This window comes from Corvus moneduloides, chromosome 6, assembly GCF_009650955.1.
Source record: "Corvus moneduloides isolate bCorMon1 chromosome 6, bCorMon1.pri, whole genome shotgun sequence".
Taxonomy (NCBI): Eukaryota; Metazoa; Chordata; class Aves; order Passeriformes; family Corvidae; genus Corvus; species Corvus moneduloides.
The window spans coordinates 30,154,236-30,174,009 of NC_045481.1; the positions used below are offsets into that span (position 1 = coordinate 30,154,236).

At 37.1% G+C, this 19,774-nt stretch overlaps 1 protein-coding gene across 6 annotated transcripts in view; it reads right to left on the bottom strand.

Moving 5' to 3' along the window:
- The window catches only part of DPH6 (diphthamine biosynthesis 6), a 229,962-nt gene that overhangs the window by 38,116 nt on the left and 172,072 nt on the right, over positions 1-19,774 (bottom strand). Inside the window, exon 15 of one of the 6 annotated variants that reach the window (XM_032111722.1) lies at positions 13,341-14,262. The exons of 4 other annotated variants lie outside the window; for them this stretch is intronic. In XM_032111722.1, coding sequence (XP_031967613.1) covers positions 14,228-14,262 — 35 coding nt within the window. In that variant the 3' untranslated portion in view covers positions 13,341-14,227. Of the gene's footprint in view, positions 1-13,340; positions 14,263-15,518; positions 15,824-19,774 lie in introns of those variants that run through there. One more of the 6 variants, XM_032111721.1, reaches the window with a different exon arrangement.

Genomic DNA, 19,774 nt, shown 5'->3' on the forward strand with positions numbered 1-19,774 from the left:
GCTAAAAAGAAGGGTAGACCAGTATTTGGAGGTGGAACAAAACCCAGCTTCTGTTTTAATGGGGAAATTGTGCTGCCAGATGTTGCTGATGATCCACCCAGAAATTTGTGGGCTCTTGATAGCCACACTACTTGCTTCCCCTCGATCTGGCAGATTTACATTAATTGGATTTTTATCCTGTATGGCAGTGACCCAAGATATCAGTACCCTCTTACTCCCTACAGCCAAGGAACAAAAAAAGAGGGATGAAAGTCTTTTGTTCCTTCTCATGGCCTCTAAGGATGACAAATAAATCTCAGTGCTAGTGCTTCCTGTGTAATATGAGCTCATAGTTTGTGTGTTGGGTTGACCCTGAGTTGATGGACAGTCTTTAAGACCAATTACGCTTCTCACAATTTACATATTTAAACCACACAGAAAGGCGGGACTTGCCCTTTTTGGTCGGAGCTCGCCTGCTGGAAGGTGGGGGGGGCTCCGAGCCTCACGGCCCCGCTGGGCCGGGCCGGGGCCACTGCCCCTTTCCCCCTTTCTCAGCGCCACGGCACGGACCCTGGGTCGCTGGGGGGGACTGTCCCAGAGCCGCAGGCAGCTCAAACCAGCCATGAACTGCTCACAGCTAAACCCATCCAACGCGGCTTCTGGGGACAGGCGGGTCCCTCTCCTCTCCATGCGGAGCCGGCGGAGCCAGCGGGAGCCGGCGGAGCCTCCTGTCTGCAGCCAGCACACTTCATACTGAACTGAAAAGGACACCGTGCAGCCAGCAGCACAAAGGGAGCGAGGCTTTCCCCACCGTAAAGCCTGAACAAGAACACCCTTCAACATGGCGGTTTCAGAGTCAGAGAGAAAGAGAAGTGAGTCACATGGGACGGAGCTGGAAATGGCGACAGGAGAAAAGAGGGCGGTGCCGCAATTCTGGCGCGCAGCTTAAAAGAAACCTTCTTGCATGCCGTGGTAAGAAACTGTAATACCACAAACTGTTTGTCTCTTTAATCCATTTGAAGAACATGGGGGGATGGAGTATCCTCGTGTGCCTATGAAGTTTGTGAAGAGTGCCTATGCCAGGCTATATAGAAGTAGTGAGAGGCTGTTAGAGACTTGTGGCGAAGAAAAGCCTCTGTGTGCAGGCCAAAATAACTTATCCTTAAAAAGATGAATAACCCCATGTGATGGCCCATGTTTTGTTGTATGAAAGAACTGTGAAATTCTTCATGGGAGAGATGTTCTACACACAGCAGACTGTTTGTTTCCGGGCGGGTGTGCTGTTGGTGGCAGTTTGGGAACCACGTGCAACTGAAGGAAAACCTTTTCTTCCTTAAGCATAAGAGAAAGACTTTTCAAGAACTGCAACACTGACTAACATCCCATGTTCTGTTATCCCTTGTGTGAGCTGGATAAAAGGAGAGAAGTGCTGGAAAAGGGGGGGGGGGGAATTTACTTTAATTTTGTTTCGTTGTTTTCTCTTTACTTTTAATTCTGTTAGTAATAAAGCTCTTTCATTGTACTGCAACTGTTTAAGGTTTGTGCCTGCTTTGCTTTTCTCCTAATTCTTACCTCACAGAAGAAAAATAAGTAAATAATGGATATTTTGAATCAAAACCACTACATTTAATTGGTGTTTCTGCCTGGTTTCGAACTCAACCCGCTACATCAATGGTGGAGAATGCGGGCAATTAATGAGCGCTGTGAGATGAAGATTAATTAGGAGAAAATAATAAGCAGAGCAAGTAGAAAGTTATAACATTAAGTAGAATAATAGAAGAAATTTGCTTTGTAGTAGTGGTAAAAATTCTAGGGGTGGAGGTTTATGTAATTTGTTTTCTTTTAGCTCTGGTTTTGCTATTTTAAGTAACTTTTGGATATGTAAATTTTAAGAAGCGAGGGGTGGAATGTGTTGGGTTGACCCTGAGTTGATGGACAGTCTTTAAGACCAATTACGCTTCTCACAATTTACATATTTAAACCACACAGAAAGGCGGGACTTGCCCTTTTTGGTCGGAGCTCGCCTGCTGGAAGGTGGGGGAGGCTCCGAGCCTCCCGGCCCCGCTGGGCCGGGCCGGGGCCACTGCCCCTTTCCCCCTTTCTCAGCGCCACGGCACGGACCCTGGGTCGCTGGGGGGGACTGTCCCAGAGCCGCAGGCAGCTCAAACCAGCCATGAACTGCTCACAGCTAAACCCATCCAACGCGGCTTCTGGGGACAGGCGGGTCCCTCTCCTCTCCATGCGGAGCCGGCGGAGCCAGCGGGAGCCGGCGGAGCCTCCTGTCTGCAGCCAGCACACTTCATACTGAACTGAAAAGGACACCGTGCAGCCAGCAGCACAAAGGGAGCGAGGCTTTCCCCACCGTAAAGCCTGAACAAGAACACCCTTCAACATGGCGGTTTCAGAGTCAGAGAGAAAGAGAAGTGAGTCACATGGGACGGAGCTGGAAATGGCGACAGGAGAAAAGAGGGCGGTGCCGCAATTCTGGCGCGCAGCTTAAAAGAAACCTTCTTGCATGCCGTGGTAAGAAACTGTAATACCACAAACTGTTTGTCTCTTTAATCCATTTGAAGAACATGGGGGGATGGAGTATCCTCGTGTGCCTATGAAGTTTGTGAAGAGTGCCTATGCCAGGCTATATAGAAGTAGTGAGAGGCTGTTAGAGACTTGTGGCGAAGAAAAGCCTCTGTGTGCAGGCCAAAATAACTTATCCTTAAAAAGATGAATAACCCCATGTGATGGCCCATGTTTTGTTGTATGAAAGAACTGTGAAATTCTTCATGGGAGAGATGTTCTACACACAGCAGACTGTTTGTTTCCGGGCGGGTGTGCTGTTGGTGGCAGTTTGGGAACCACGTGCAACTGAAGGAAAACCTTTTCTTCCTTAAGCATAAGAGAAAGACTTTTCAAGAACTGCAACACTGACTAACATCCCATGTTCTGTTATCCCTTGTGTGAGCTGGATAAAAGGAGAGAAGTGCTGGAAAAGGGGGGGGGGGGAATTTACTTTAATTTTGTTTCGTTGTTTTCTCTTTACTTTTAATTCTGTTAGTAATAAAGCTCTTTCATTGTACTGCAACTGTTTAAGGTTTGTGCCTGCTTTGCTTTTCTCCTAATTCTTACCTCACAGAAGAAAAATAAGTAAATAATGGATATTTTGAATCAAAACCACTACATTTAATTGGTGTTTCTGCCTGGTTTCGAACTCAACCCGCTACAGTTTGTTACAGAACAGGAGGCTTGGGAGAGTCATTCAGCTGTGTCAAACAACAGCAAAATGAAAGAAAAAGGGTCTGTAACTTGGCCACATAGTTATCTGAGCTGCAAGTCATTTTTGCTCTAACTTGAAGTTATTAATAGCATAATTTACAAAAGCCTTCAGCAAGACTTAGGTGTCATTTTATGAGGCACTAAATAAACACTGAATAACAGACAAAGTCTACCACCAAGAGTTTACCATTGACACAAAACTCTGAGAGCTGAAAAACGAACACTGGATAGGTAGGAAACTGAGCCATAGAAAACACTGGAAGAATTACATGATTTGTTAAGGTAATTTGTAGAAAAGCCAACAACTGACCCCGAATTCTGACCCAGCATACAGCCCTTCTCTTGAGAGCGTACCACAGTGAGGACACTTCCAAACAGTAATACAGTGGCAAAGGACTGAACCAGCCTTTTGCTTGGGCTGCTCTTGGATCTCTGGAAATTAAAATCACAGTCCCAGAAGAGCAGTGCTGCACACGTTCCACCCGCTCTGTGTTAAACAACTTCACTGCTTGGAGGCCTCTGCTCTTCTTCCACCATCAATAGGTGAAGCTGTTTACAGGTCATTTGAAAGATACCTGTGGACTTCATGGCAAAATAGTCTATTATACCTGTCATAAGGTTCTACATCTAACTGTATTATGATTTCTTATTAAACATTGCAATATATTTTATACCACAGTATATCAAAAAAGTCTGCATTAAGTTAAATTATTGCACAAATATATATCTTTTTAAAAAAGAAGAATGTTTCTCCACCAAAACACATGGTCTCAAACATCTGTTTAAGAAAAAAAACAAACCAAAAAAGCTTTATAGAATGCCTTTTGGGACTGCACAAACCGCATTGCTTTCTGTAACTCTTATATTTTGTGTTGACAGCTAAAGTATACAGCATAGCACAGCAGTAAATGGAAAAGCTGCCCAGATCTGGGCCGTTGCTTAGAGGTTTCAGGTTCACCCAGCTGGATCAGCCCCCTCAGGTGGGCCAGGACCCACAGGTGACCGGTCAGTCAGAAGCACTGACAGCTCCTCTGCTGGATCACTGGTTCTTTTGTCAGGAATTTCTGCTTCTGGAGCCTTAAGCTACATCTCTGTTAAGAACCATGTTAGCTCAAAGAGATACTGGATTAATGAAATTGAAAATGCTCAGAAGAAAAATGTATGTGATGCTTTAACCACTTTTAAGAAACATGAAGTGCAAGTGATGGAAGGGTGACCTTTTTTCCACCAACAGAAGCCCAGCCTAACAGGCACAGTGAAAACATAACTTATCCTTGTGCTTCGTTCTGTTTAAGATGTGGTTTTAACAATTTTTCAGTACAGGTAGAGAGAAATAAATTGTTCATGAAGTTTTAAAGTAAAGATAAGAGGCCCATACAGCCCTTTCTTTGGTCAACACTGGTACTTTATGCCTTGGGCCTTAATTTGTCAGGGAATATCACACCTGCAAGATCATCACTAGAGTGGTCTTACCAGTATTTTCTACTCTACATTAGCTGAATGAGTTGGCTTTTTTTTAAAAAAGGCTTCTCTTGCAAGGTGGTTTTTCAATTACACCACTGCTATGACGATTCATTAGAAGGAGGCCATCACCTCTTTTTCTCTTTTCCAGAAAGCACATTTTGGTAGAAAGGAAAGTAACAAAATATGCTCTGCCTAGCTGAATTTCTGCCAAATCACTTTTCAGGGCAAAGAAAACTCATCTGCAATGTGCCACAAGAACACCTGGGGTCATTAAAAGTCCCAAAAAATCTGGTAAGATAAAAAAGTGAAACAGGAAAATGCTAAAGGAGGATGATGATGATTATTGTTATTCATCATCTTTTAATCAGTTTCATTTTTGACTTACCAAGAGCAAAGAGGCAGAATAAAGGAAACTTAAATGGTTCTTATCATTTATAGTCAGAACTTCATGCTAAATATATTTGTTTCCCTTTGTAGTTACTGATTTTGGTAAATCTAGCACTTTCAAATCTACTAATATAAATACAGCCAGATTCAAAGTTATTGGTACATCCCTTTAGTAAAGCATAGTACTAAAGAATAAAATAATAATCTACTTTCTTAAAAATAAAGTGCTGGTTATCCATTTCCTTCAGAATTCTAGCTCTCCCTCAGGTGAAGTCTGGAAATTTTAAATACACTGATCCTTTGCTCTGCCACAATTCTCTCTTTTGACCTCTTAAATATTTTTTGTCTGCTGTCACATTTTTCCTGATTTGTTTTTAAATTATAAATCTGATTTTAGCTTCACTTTTCTTAATCACTTGCCATAATTCTTTTAAAAAATCTACATGCAGTTTCATTCTTAAGGCCAACCAAGGATTTACAATATGCTAAACTGGGCAAAAATTCTGTAGTAATCAGCACAATATATTTTATACTCCATCACAATAATTTTTTCTGTCTCCACATTGATATAACTTTGTCTGCTTTTTACAATGGTTTACTACTTAAATAATTTAATACAACAGTTGTTATATTTTTACTGCAAGCTTATAAAACTTGCACGGTAAGTCTCTTCCATGCAATATATTAAATAAAGAAATGACAGAGAAGAAGGGGAACTGATGATTACTAAAACTGTAATTCAGGTTCTGAATGTGTCATAAAGTGCTTCTGGCTCACTTGCATTCTGCACATCTTGTCAAAGTTCCTCAGATGAACCACCTCTTCATATTCAGTTCTCCTTGCCTGTTACTCCAATGCTGATATCGGTAAAACAATTATTTCACATTTCAGTCAATGCATTGATGAAGGGACAGTCAAGGGGAAAGGACCCAGCATAAAAATCCAAGGGGCAGGAATGCCATTGCCAGCTCTGCCACTGAGTTGCTGGAAGACCCCGGGCAATTTATTTGGCTTCATGAACATGAATAGAGCTATGATTTATTTAATTTTGCAAAAGCTGCAGTGGTGTATAGACACATGGCTCCTTAAGTGTAAGGAAGGTCCTTTCTCTCTCATTTTTGTGTTTCTAAGCAACTGAAATACTTGATCCTTCAAAAAAATCAAACTCCAGATTTCATGCTTCCATTTTGTAGAATAAAAAAAAGTACTTTCCTGTCTTTGTGAAATGCTTTGAGATTGCCTGATGAATAATTGTTACTACTTTAGTATATCTGAGAGCTTATGTAAAAGATGCTGCTTCAATAAGACTCTTTTAAATGATGTTTTACATTAGAGACCCACTTTAAATACTTTTACAGACACAGTTCTGTCCATGTCTACAAAGTAGGTCACTGTATATCCTGTATACCCACAAGAACATATAAGTGAGCTATTTCTGAAACCCCTCTGCTGATAGCTTACATAAAAATAATAAATAGTGATCTAAATTTATGTCAGAAGTAAATTTTACTTACTTGGAAATCCTATATGCATTTCTATTTCAATTTTCATCTTTCTATTTCTGTAATTATTCATCTTTTTGAAACTCAGGATAAAAATTTAAACTATCTATTGTACAGATTCTAAGGCTAGGCTTGATAAAAACATCCAGAAGATATTTCTGATGGCTTGGCCCAAAAATACATAATTAATTCCCATAAACCACTTACCTGTGTAGACTTAATGTTGCTAATAAGATTTTTAGCAAGATTATTATTATTACTATTATTATGATTATTACTATTAGTCTAGATTATTACTATTACTTAGTAGAAAGGCTTGTAACCTCTGAGAGATACAAAATAGACAGTTGAAAAAGGAACTTACAAACTTTCCTTTTTGTAAAAAAATATGGTAAGAGTGCAGCTATATGAAGATTAATTTCTGAATTGTGTTGCTACGATTTCAGCCCTTGCCTACATGAATCACTCATTTTGTAGGGTGAAGAACCACAAATGCCTGCATACTCTCTGAAATCTCTGGTTTTTGCTGGATGCTCGACTGCTGCAATGTGAAAATGAATAATGGAAATAAAATCAGCATTGAACTCCTAGACTAAGCAGCACTGAGCTCCTAGATTAATAAGAATCCTCTAATTCCTCAAAATATAAAGCAAAAAATAAAACTTGGAAGACAGCTATGCTTGTGGACTTTAAAAATTTCAAGAAAAGTACCTAGAGGATTGCAACTCAATTTTGTTTGATTGTTACCTTTTTCCTTCTTTTTAAGTATCTTAGCTATGATACTTACCTTTGTATGTTTGCAATTATAAAGGAAATTAGATCAAGTAATCTGTATTATGTGATGGATTTTAAGAATTAGATTAAGCTCCCCAACTCCAGAGATGGATGCATGCTTAATCAGTTGAATGGTATTTGAGAACTGATGAAAAATGTGCTGCATATAGTGTTATAATTTCTGTTTATGGCCTATCAAACCAGAAATCTACTCGCCAGAATACTGTTTCCAATAGAAAGAGACAAACTGTGGATCCTTTGCAAAGTATTCAATAAGGGTGGTCATACTAGGAATAAATCATTTGGAAGGCAGGAAAAACTTCTAAGTAATAAACAAGAAAGCATCCTTGTAATCTGAATCATTAACTCCTTAGTGCCAGCCTAAACAGAAAAACAAAGGTCACAAAGTGCCTAAAGAATGAGCTAACTTCCATATGGAAATGTCTAGAAGTCATCCATTACTATTGCTGCTTTTCCATATAGCAGACACTGAAATCAATATGCTGCATTGGTTCAGTAAATTTGTCTCTTAACAAGTTAATAAAACAGTGATCCCCACGTAGTCTTTTCATCACACTTTCATAGAAAAAAATGAGAATATTAAATGTGCTAAGATAGGGAAGATCTGCTCCATTTGCTCTGCAATGATAATCTTTTACAAAAGAGGATTTTTATTATTAATTCTTTGCCTTCTGGGGATATTATAATTTCCTAGAATGTAAAAATGCCTTAAGCACAGCAATTTGCTGAGCTAGACTGAATTTCAGGATGTTTCAAATGAGTGGATAAACAACTGCATAATAAGCAATTATTAGATCAAGACTGTGCATTACAGATATAGCAGTGAACCAGCCAATGGACAAGCAAGTTGCAGATACTGTTTTTAAAACTAAGAGTTAGTGATGCTTTGATGTGCATCACAACATTTCTATCAAGAATTAAATACCCCACCGCTTATTTTTTCTTTAGAAATGCAGATTATTCTTTCAATCAAATCCTTGGGGTCTTAATCATTGGACACATCCCTCTGCATATGAATAATAAGGAGTTTACAGGCTGAATATAACTCATGTGCTAAAAGTGATTAGACTGAATTTTTTTCAATTAAATAGTTACAAATCAATTGTATAGGCATGTTAAAACCTAGTATATTCTCAAGCCTTGAATTCTGCAGCTCCTTAATGAAATATATTATTTTATCTTACTAAATAAAGAGTCAGATACACTATAGAAAAGTCAAGTGTAAAATTAATATAATTTATACTGCTACCGCATTTGCAGGACCTGGGTATTTTTTACTTATACACAATTTTGTCAAGCAGTCAGAATGGCTGGGAAATGCGGCAGCTAGATGAGAAACATAACACTTAGGCTGCTTGAGATGCTGAGTAAAGTTATTAGCTGAGCTTTTCTCTAAAAGAATCAGACACAGAACAGTAAGAAGGGCTGATACCTATAGTGACAGAGCTACCAAAATGATTTGTCCATTGAAATAAATGACACAATTCACACTATTCAAAATTAATGTTTTAATTCTGACTTGATTGCATCTATGAGGACTACTTTAAAAGAATTTAGTGATTCATTAGTATAAGTCATGAGTGTTACAAACACCATTTTTAAAATAGGAAAATTCAAATTCAAAACCAGTGGTTTGCACAAATTTTGTTTTAAATTTAGGATGGAGTTATTCTTATGTAATTTAATGGTTTAAACGCCACACATCTGACGAGAAACAGCCCTCTGTGCTAAAAGATTATTAATCCCATTTTAAAATAGGATGAAGGGTCCCTTGGAGGTGTCTGTCAACTAACAAAAAGAACCTAGGTCATTAGGTTAAACAAAACAGTTAACTTCTTCTAGGCAGTTAGACAAAATTGATTTTATCTGAGCTGTCCAGGCAACTGTGAATCGCATCACTCTTTTTTATAACAGCAACAAGGAATTTAAATAGGTCTCTGGTTAAATGAGTTATTACTGCAAACAACTTAATTGTACTGTCACGTTATATGGTCAGCTAATCCTTCTTATTTCAATTCTTCTGGAATGGTTTTCCAGTCTCAAAACACCAGCTTCAGGTGGAAATTTAACTGACGTTCTTAAAAGACCGCAAAGCTAAAATGCAACAGTTGTAACAGCAGAATGATTTAGACACACTTTATTTAGAGACATATTACAATCTTTTTGTCTAGTAAACTTTTCCTTGTCACTCCCATTGCTCAGAAAAGTTTAATTTTAAAAAGATGCAGAATACAGAAGTTTGCCACTTGCTAATTCTGGCTTGGAAGATGTTTTAAAGGAAGTAGACTAGAAGCAGCTATAATCAGAAAAGCAGCAATATGAACTGGAAGCTTCTTACTCAGATCTGCTACTTTGTAGACTGCATTTCCTCTTATGTTCGCAACTGTGAGAGCATTTCAAAACCCTTGTGAAAGGGACTGGTCTTCAAATCTATCACGACTGGAGGGCTAAATTTAGACTTTAGGCCAGGCTTAATTTTAAGTGTTGGAAATGAAGAAGCTGTCTCTGACAGGTTAATTAAAATAAAGGAAGCTATTTAAATCTGCCCAAGGATATGCATGTCACTGGCAGTCTTAGTGGTGACATTTGGTGGGCAATGTGTAGCTGATGTAGTTAAATGGATGCATCATAGAAAATAATTTTTTATGGAGCAAGCACTTTATACACACACTATTAGGTAAGATAAATGCACATACTTTTAGCCCTAAAGAATCAAATTTAGCTAAGACTAATATGTTGGTTCTGCTCTAGCTAATGCAATTTTTAATAAAGGGTTGCCAAGTAAACTTTCATCTGCTTTGGTGAAAGCAAGAGGCACTAACTCACAATTTCCCTACATTTATAGGATTGCTGGCACAGAAGTTAGAATGTCTAACCTTGTTAGACATTGCAGAGATGGGAAGTGGGGAAAGGATTTTGGTGGAAGAGGTTGCCTCCTGTATTCTGGGGTTCAGCTAAAGGGTTTTAAATAGTTTAATGCACAAACAGTAGCAGCATGACTGCAGAGGTCATGCTTGTAGCCTACAGGGATGTTGCAGAAGAGTGCTAAAGAAAAGACATTCATGCAGCAAACTACTGAATCTCTGGACTGGGGACACTTGTAGGTGGATCTCTGTGACCTGCATGGTTTAGAGCGCTCTCTTCTTTCACACATACTGTCCTCTATAGGTGTGGGGTTCTGTGGTGCTGATTTTAATGCTAAACATGTTAATCTGTTTTTGGCAAAAAAGCTAATCAAGACAAGAAATGCAAAAAATATTTTAAATTTGGAACATGATTAAAGAAAAAAATTCTGACTCGATTCGAAGACAATGGTAAAACTAGTAATTTCAGTGAAGTCATCATGACCCCAAGACCACGTGATAAGGTTTTAGGAAGCACTGAAAAAACAAACAAACCACCTAATAAAGATGAGAGTTTTGCCTAAGTGGCCCACTAGTTTGTTCAGCCCGTAACCCTCCAACAGACTGCACAAAGTGCTGTGGAGAGGAACTGCACGGGACAGTATAGAGAATGCTGACAACTCAGAATGTTTTCTGGCACTGTACCATCACAGACATACCTGTAATTACCTAGAAGAAGCAACTATATTAGCTGGTGGGACATAAAAAAGTTAACTTGACATAGCCACCTATGTTAAGAGATTGAAATAGGACCACCCAGGCAGTAGCTTTTGTTTCTTCTTCTGATTTTGGTTCAAAATTGATTAACCATCAATTAGAATCAGGTCTTTAAATCTGTACAGTTCTCAAATCATTGAAAATTTCTTCTAGATAAAGTCAGCCAGCACAGCACAGCAAAGCAAAGCTATCCTGCCTTAAGATAACTCCAGGAAAGGTATCACTAGTGTTAAAGGAAATCAATGAAATTCTGCATAAAGGCCCAATATTGACTTTTTGCTCGTTGTTAATATGAAAAAGAAATTATCACTTGCTTATATAAATACAGAATAGTGTCAGAAATAAAAGATGCCTGAATGTTGACAATTATGTGCCTTCTCAACTAGCACTTACTACTTGATAGAAATTAAATGTTTTTAGCAAGAGCCATTTTTCAATTTTTATCATAGAATCATAGAATAGTTTGGGTTGGAAGTGACCTTTAAAGATTATCTAGCCCAAGTTCTCTGCAATGAGCAGGGAGATCTTCAACTAGATCAGGCTGCTCAGAGCCCTGTCCAACCTGACCTTTAATGTTTTCAAGGATGGGGAATTCACCCTTTCTCTGGTCAACCTGTTCCAGCATTTCACCACCCTCATTGTAAAACCAATTTTCTTCTGGTAAGTACTGATAACATTTAGAGGATATCCTCACCTAATGCCAACGACTGGCACACTGTTCACACTGAGCTTTGGCCTGTTACATTAAGGAAAAACATCAGACAATGTACTCTATGTAGAGGAAGATAGTTTGGTGTATGTTTGTACCACACTATGTTTGACATAGCTGTACTAGGAAGGATAATAGAAGTATGACTTTAACATTTGTTCTGACCGTAAGACTTAGATATATGCAGTACAATCACATCAGTGACCTTTGATAATGCTCCTCTGGTTACACTACTGTTATTATGAATTCTTAGAGCACAGCCCATGCAACTCCACATTCCTGGTACTCTTTCATGAATTTGACTACAGGTCATGTGCATACATTGCTGGTGATTTACTTGCAAGATTAGTCTTATATACGCAAGAATTGACAAGTCTGGACTAAAGCCAATAAAAGTATTTTCAAAAGTGCTTGATTTTTGTCTTTAGTCTTTATTACAGTCACTAAAACAATTTTAATAAGCAAGGCTTAATTCTATCATAGTAAGAGTAGACTCTATCTTTGCTTATCTATAGTTTAATTTACATGGCATTGAAGTTTCTGTTACCATGTGACCAGTCAGTATCTCCCACATTGAGCACAGCTTTACCCATATTATGTAAGCTAGGACCTTTCACTGCTCAGCAGTATGTCAGCTCAGTAGAATGAAATATTTTCTGTAGCAAACATGTTGTTGAAAAACAGATCAAACTCCTGAATCCAAACTGTCAAAAGAAAAATGAAATACCCAGTGTCGTCCATGGCACAACACACAGAACCAGTAATAATTTAACTTTTGCAGGACAAGCTGATGTGTTTAATTTCTGTGTCAGTCATTTTCTAGTTTACTGTTCTAACATCAGAGCAGTATATTTTTACAGGTGATATGTTGGAAAGGATACTGTGATTTGGTGCAGGTTTTTTTTTTCACCAATACTTTTCATCTCTAAAGTTTGAAAAGGAAGGCAGCTTCTCAGGAAACCACCACTATTTCAAAATGGCCATTATACATCTGATTTGTCCTGTTCTGACTTTCCCTTTTCAATTTTATGCAATGGTCAGTGGAATTTCTCTCATCTTTCATAAGCATTTCCTGTCTTAGATCCTGGCCACCATTTCTCTCCAAACAGAGTAGGCTCTCCTGTGAGGAATAATAAGCCACATTAGTTTTGGAACCACTTTAATCAAGTAAGGTACTAGGCAGAATTCTCTGAAAGTGATGAGTAGTTTAAAAGGAGAAGAAAGGAACATAGTCCTCAAGAAATAATTTGTTCAAGAAAACATTTGCTCTCGCAACTGACTTTATGTAAATCACCATCAATAGTGCATGGGACTATTTTATGATTGTATGACAGTTCACTATATGGATTTCAGCTGTTTGTAAGCTTCCTTTTGAACATTAAGGAAAAGAAAAGTACTTTCTCAGGACTTTTGGAAGATACTGGTTACACAGAGACCAATTCCTTCCTGTTGATAACAAATTATTTAATTTTGACACCAAGTCACTTCCTTGCCTTCTGTGTCTCAGTGGATTCTTATTACACACTGCCACAGACTATTATTTGAAGGAGGAAAAAGCTCAGTTTAACCATATAAAAAAGCAACAAATAAAATCAGAGACATTGAACAGCCATAGCCACTACCCCAAACTTTAATGACAGAAGCAAAACATGTTCTTCATATAAACTTTTAATTACTAACTCATGGATTATTAGTAAGTTCATTACTTACTGAGCAAAATTAACTTGTGGTAACCTTTAACACTATCATTAATTTTTTATAGCAAACATGTATGCTCTAAATCCAAAACACACTTAAAAATTTCTACAGCACATCTCTCTTCATCCTACTCTGTGGTCACAACACAACTGAAAATATATTTAATTGAACAGTATGTATAAGTAACAGTGAAATTTGTCACCAACAGATAAAATAATACCTATATAATGAAAATACAAAGGAACATAGCCAAGAACACAGATTTGTCAGAACGATGGTGAAAAAACCAAGCTTAGTGTGTTTCAGAACAAGCAGCACATATTTTTTTCTTTAAAGCAAAATGAATTCAAAGAATAGTGTTAAGGTCTGGTTCAGAAATATAAGCTGACAGCAAATTATGTATCAAGTTTAATTAGAGAACCTATGGTAACTCAAACTGTATATGGGGGAAAAAAAAAGAGATGAGATCTGAATAGACACATTAGTGTAAATGTGTCTTTAAAAGATGGTCTGACCTGATGAAAATCCTGACTCCATAAAAGCTGAAGGAAGTTTTGCCACCAACTTAAATGGAGCCAGGATTTTATGAACTCTGTGTTCATTTGCACCTGTTTACATTGTCTGCTTTTTATGTCTTTTGGCATTTTGGAATCTGCACTCCTGTGCAGAAGGAGAGTAGGCTTGAGAAAATATTTGGCTAGAATTCAGGAGACAAAAGTTCAATTTCTGTCACAGGCTTACTGAGAAAATGTGAATAAGTCATTACCTCCTTCTCTTGTCTCCAGGTTGCTTCTCAGTAAAATTCAGGTGATGAAACTAAACTCCTTTCTAAGGTCTCCTGAGATCAAACTATAAAGAGTACTACAGCTAGGAATATTTTTTATTTTTCTTCACTAAAACTGCTGCTTACAAAATTCCAACACAAGACACCAGTGTGATACCTCTGAAGGCACAAGATGAAAAACGTAACTGGGAATTTTAGAACCTTCTGTTTCTTAGTGAGAATATGTAAGAAAGAAAAAATAGCTTTTAAGTTGGTAATAGTGGCATATATTAAAAACATTTGTATGTAAATACATGACTACTAAAGAAACAGTTGAGGAATAAAATTGGAAATCCACAATACAATTAATGTTTTTATTAGAAGTAAGTCAGAATAGTAGAATCACTGCTTCCAGGTAATTCTTTGCTACAGTAAGCTGTATATTACCCTGGAAATGACACTAATTCTGGTGAATTTAATGAATTTTCAACAAGCTCTTCATGGACAGAACACTGAGAATGTTGACAGTCTTTAGTTGCTAACAGTTTGAACTTACTCCAGTAGTTACAGTTTTTTGGTCCACAGCCTGCAGAATGGCTGTGAACTATCTGGCCTTTCATTTTTAGCTTCAATCTTGCAATGAAATCTGTGTGAAAGGTTCCCTGTGGCTACAAATTCTATCCACTTCAACAGAAGGTCATGATTATGCTTTTAGGGACAATAAAGCATTTTAGCAAATTTTAGACAAATTCTATTTCTTTCCTGTTCATTACTTGACTTTTTATGAGTTTTATCTAACATAAACTCTGTGATCCATAAAGAAGACAAGCAACAACAATCACAGTCAAAGAGCTTTAAGTCAACCTAGTGAAATAGTCAACTCCAGTTCACAACTACAGGATGAAGCTTGGGGATGATCAAGAAAGTCACCTCAAACACCAGATTAAAACACCCGAAGGAGCTTTAAGATCATGAAACAGATTAATGAAGTTAATGCAATTAATTCCAAACATGCAGAAATGTTTAGCCTGTAGGAGGAGATAAAAGATTCATATCTGGTCAAAGGCTATTTATCAAATGAGCTAACATGGAATTGTCACTTTGCAAATTTAACACAACTAGTAAAACTAACAAGTATTGCTGCAGGAACACCAGCAGTTGTTTTACAAAATACTTGTTAAGGATTACAGTGTGTCTGTGAGTCTGTTTTTTTGCCATGGTGAACAATTTGGCAGAAAGGTTGTTCCCTGAGAACTGTATCAAGAACTCTAGTGTTGAATTTGATCATTCAAGATGAAAAATGTACTTGTCCCCAATTTCCTGTATTGCAATTTAACTTGCAACTATATGAAAATCAAGCAGAGTTGTTTAGCTGTCCTATAACTTAGCCTTTGCAAGAAAAATTACGCATCTCCCATTAGTTTCCTGTGAAGCAACAGATGGCAGAATAGTAGATGAGATATGGGCTGTGAAGTACGATATTAGCAGTATAGGGGTAAAATTTGCTTTCTCTGTCTTGGTACAGTCTCTCCAACATAGAATTCTGGTACATTGAAAAATGAGTTTGGAGCAGCTATTGCCATGCTGTTCCCACTTCATGAATAGACAGAACACTTCAAATGCAGCACTCTGAAAACTAAGAAACAGCCAAGATGAGTTTGCAGAGTTGCAACAAGATGCAAATAACATTTTGGATGATAACTGAAGTATAATATCTTTTAGATATACTTCATAATACTAGAAACTTAAATGGTCTCTAAAAACACTGAGCCTGAATGCTAGCTTAGAAGAAAATACCTGAAATTTCTTAAAACGTCAGGAAGAAAGTGACTGCAGGCTGCTTAGGCAAATAATGAACACATGAAAAACCCAGAAAATGTTAAGTAGTTCAGCAAGACAAAGGTAAAAAGAAAAGCTTAGTACTTAAGCTAAATATAACTACAAAGGGCTTGTATTTACCTACATAAAACAGCATGAAGGAAAAGAAGTCTGTACTTCAAAATATCTTCTCTACTTTAAGATGATATTAGGATCAGTTGGCTGACAATGGGAAACCTTTCTTGGAAGAGATTGGAGAGCAAGAGGATATACATGTGCATATATATATATATATATATATATATATATATACTTTTTTTAACTTGTAAGACTGTTCCTAGCCCTTCATGTCTAGTCTAATATTCCAAGCTGGGAAAAATCAAATTGACTCATATAATGGCAACAAGATAAAATATTATATAATAATTTTGGCATATTTTAAAGTACATGGCTTCACATATTTTTTCCAGAATAGTTATTAAAAATTAAATTTCTATCAGTAATTACAAGTGAAGTGCTTTAAATAATATTTAAGCTTTAGTAATAGCCATATCTTAAAGTTGTATATTTTAAGTCTGTAAATGTTATTCTTCTGTGGTGCCATAATAAACTTAAAAGTAGATGAGAACTTTTGTATTAAAAAAACTGGATTATTGACAGTGAAGAATTTGCCGTAGGTTATCTTAGGTTTTTAAAAGGAAGAATATTATACAGTCTAAATCAAGTTTCTCCCGAGCACCTACTCATATCTATCTACCTAGATGCATACTCTATCTCTGCATCCTGCCAGGCAATTGAATACCAGCATTCACTAAATTTTAAAAAAATGTATCATACAGACATAAGCAGCATAGAAATCCCCCCCCCACTAAGTTTTTAAACAAGAAAAGGAGACTACTTTATGCACATTACTGTGGCATGGAAGCTGATCATTCTCATAATAACTAATTACCCAAAATATGTTAATTACACTGAATATATATATTTCTATATAAATTCTCTCTATATATATTTCTAGATATAAATTGTTCTTGTGTGGACAATACAAAATTTTTACATTTCATTTCATTTTCTGATCTTCACTTCTGATTTAATGTAGTTATCACAGTTCTCTGATTATTTAATACTTAGTTCTTCAGGCCTCTTAAAATTCATTATAGGATTTTTATTGTTTTCCAGTCTTTTTATGGGACCATCTTTAACATGATAATTTTAAATGTGAGCTGCAGTTCAGAAAAGCAGATAAGCATTTATATGAGTGGATTAAGTATGTGCATATGTATTGAACTGGTGCCCCATTTTCTAAAGCAATTTTCATTAACACATTAATTTATATATCTTAAAAATAAATACTATTTCAAATTAGTCAATTTACATGGTACAGGCACACGTACATAAAGAATTTTAAATGCTGTACATGTTACTGTCATAGTTTTCCCATTCTTTTAAATCTTTTTCCCTGTTGATGTAAGTATAGTCTAATACAGGATAATATAGTATTTCCTACAGCTCCCAAATACTTTCTTAAGTGATCAATTTCCTTTTTTATTCTGAAAGGCTTTCTGAAAAGTATGTAATAATAATTCATGGCTGTTTTGTGTCCTAGAGAAATTACTAGAGTTTACATTACAAACCACATTAATTATGAGTGTTTTGCAGTACCTAAAGCGTAAGTATTTCTAATCGTACCATCTTGCTATTCCTAACTGATAACATGTGGTGTAGTATAGGAACTGTACAAGTAATAATGTTATTTCTTAGTTGATTTTATATAAAGTAAAAGGCTAAGTTATTACTGCTATAGGTCAGATTTGTGTACCATGAAGTGAATGTACAGAGGCTACTTCATGTTCTATTTTCAAACTAAAAGGTGATGCATCACCAAGAACCCAGGAAAAAGTATTGCATTTCTTTCCTCTTTCTCTCTCCTATTTTGCTAAATTTTAAAATGTATGTTACGACATCATGGAATCAACATGAAAGAAGTGTATTCTGTGCAGGACAAAGCCCTGATAAACATACACCAAGCCCAGCGTAGGACTGCTTTTATAAAAGGAAAGACAGAACACCATCTGTAAAACATGAATAAATGAAGGATGATTTGAATACATGAAATGTTCTTGGTGCTTAAACATAACATAGTTAGGAGGCCACAAGTCTTCTATGGAATCTGCTGATCTTACACAAACATATTGAAGTCATGGACAAACTGCACAAGGTCAGTGACAGAGGGGACAACTATCTAAGCCTACTCAGTCAATGACAGTGAGCATTTCAAATGGCACTGACATTCTCTTTAACTGAAAAAAAGCCCATTGTTACAAATTAAAAATGAAGTAACTGTGCTGTACAATGAGAGGTGACAGTGTTTTTGTAATGTCTCAAGAAATTAAACCCAAATTTTGGACTTTATCATGCAAGCTCTGGTCCATCATAATCACTGGCTTGCATAATGCTTCAGAAGAAAGTTCCAGTTTGTTTAGGAATCCTGATACCAACACAAAGCTGAACTTCTCTTCTGAATCAAAGCTGTGCTGCTCTGGCCACTGACTCTACCTCTACCTTAAATGGAGGCCAGCTGTCTCCATGCAGATTCCCATGGCATTAAACAGCATTCAGCTCTTCTCAGGGGACACATCAGTACTTCACAGTATCAGGAAACTAAAAAGAAAGTTTTTTGTTTTCCAGTATCTCTATTTCTTTTGTTGATACAAAACCTGTTCTTTTTCAAATATTGGCAACAACCAGCAGGGGGGATGTGTTGCATTGTCCATGCCGTGTGTGGACTGTGTGTGGTCTATCAAGTTTCTTTTGTTTCCATGCCACTATTTTCCTTCTGCAGCGGGAACAAAGAAACATATTAGTGGCTCCTGATTTAATAAATAACACCGAGTAGAATCCAAGCTGTGAATTTCTGCACACGTTTTTGCTTACAACTTCTGGCTACCAATCGTATTTTCAGCACTAATAAGTTTTTTAAACAGAAGCTTTGGCTTTATAATCCTGCTTGCTATATTCTGGTTTATGTCAGTCACATCTCCTTTTTCTGGATCAAGAAACTATAGACTGCTGCCTCTTGATTTTTACATCTTGTTTTGTTGCACTTGGCTCACTGTGCTTGCCTTCAAGTTTTACTCTTGTATTTCATGACTCAGGCTGAGACATAATTTATGTGGTCCATAATAAGGGACTAATGGAAGTTAAAAGAAAGAACAAACCAGGAGATCAAAATGGAAGAGCATAAAAGATCAAGCAAGTGGAGTACTTCAAGATGAAGCCTCACATTTTTCTATCATCCCTATTGAAACTGAAGCATTAAATTGTGCCTTTGAACTGGGATAACTGTGCTTAAGTTCTTTCCCAGTGGTGTTAATAACATAATTTCTGTTAATTTCAATACGTTGGGATTTCATTCCACCTAAACCCCAAAAGAACAGAGGCTAATGATGTTCGACTTCATTTTCATAGCTCAGGTTCTTAGTATTTGCTGAAAACAAATTTGATCTTGTTTTATCTGTCTTGACAAATTACATATTAGAGCAGGGACCATCCTTTAGATGAACTAGAGACTGTGGTCTCTCACTAGAATTATTCTGATGTAAATGGGCCAAGCTCTTGCTTCTAATTCCATGGCTTCTTCTGGCTGCTGTGTGATGCTCTTCCATCAGCTCTTGGACAGCTTTCATTTGTGTTCCAGAATGATAAGTCTTCCTATGTTTGGGCAGTCATATGTAAGTCTTAGCATCTTGCAGAAAGTGTACTGTTTACT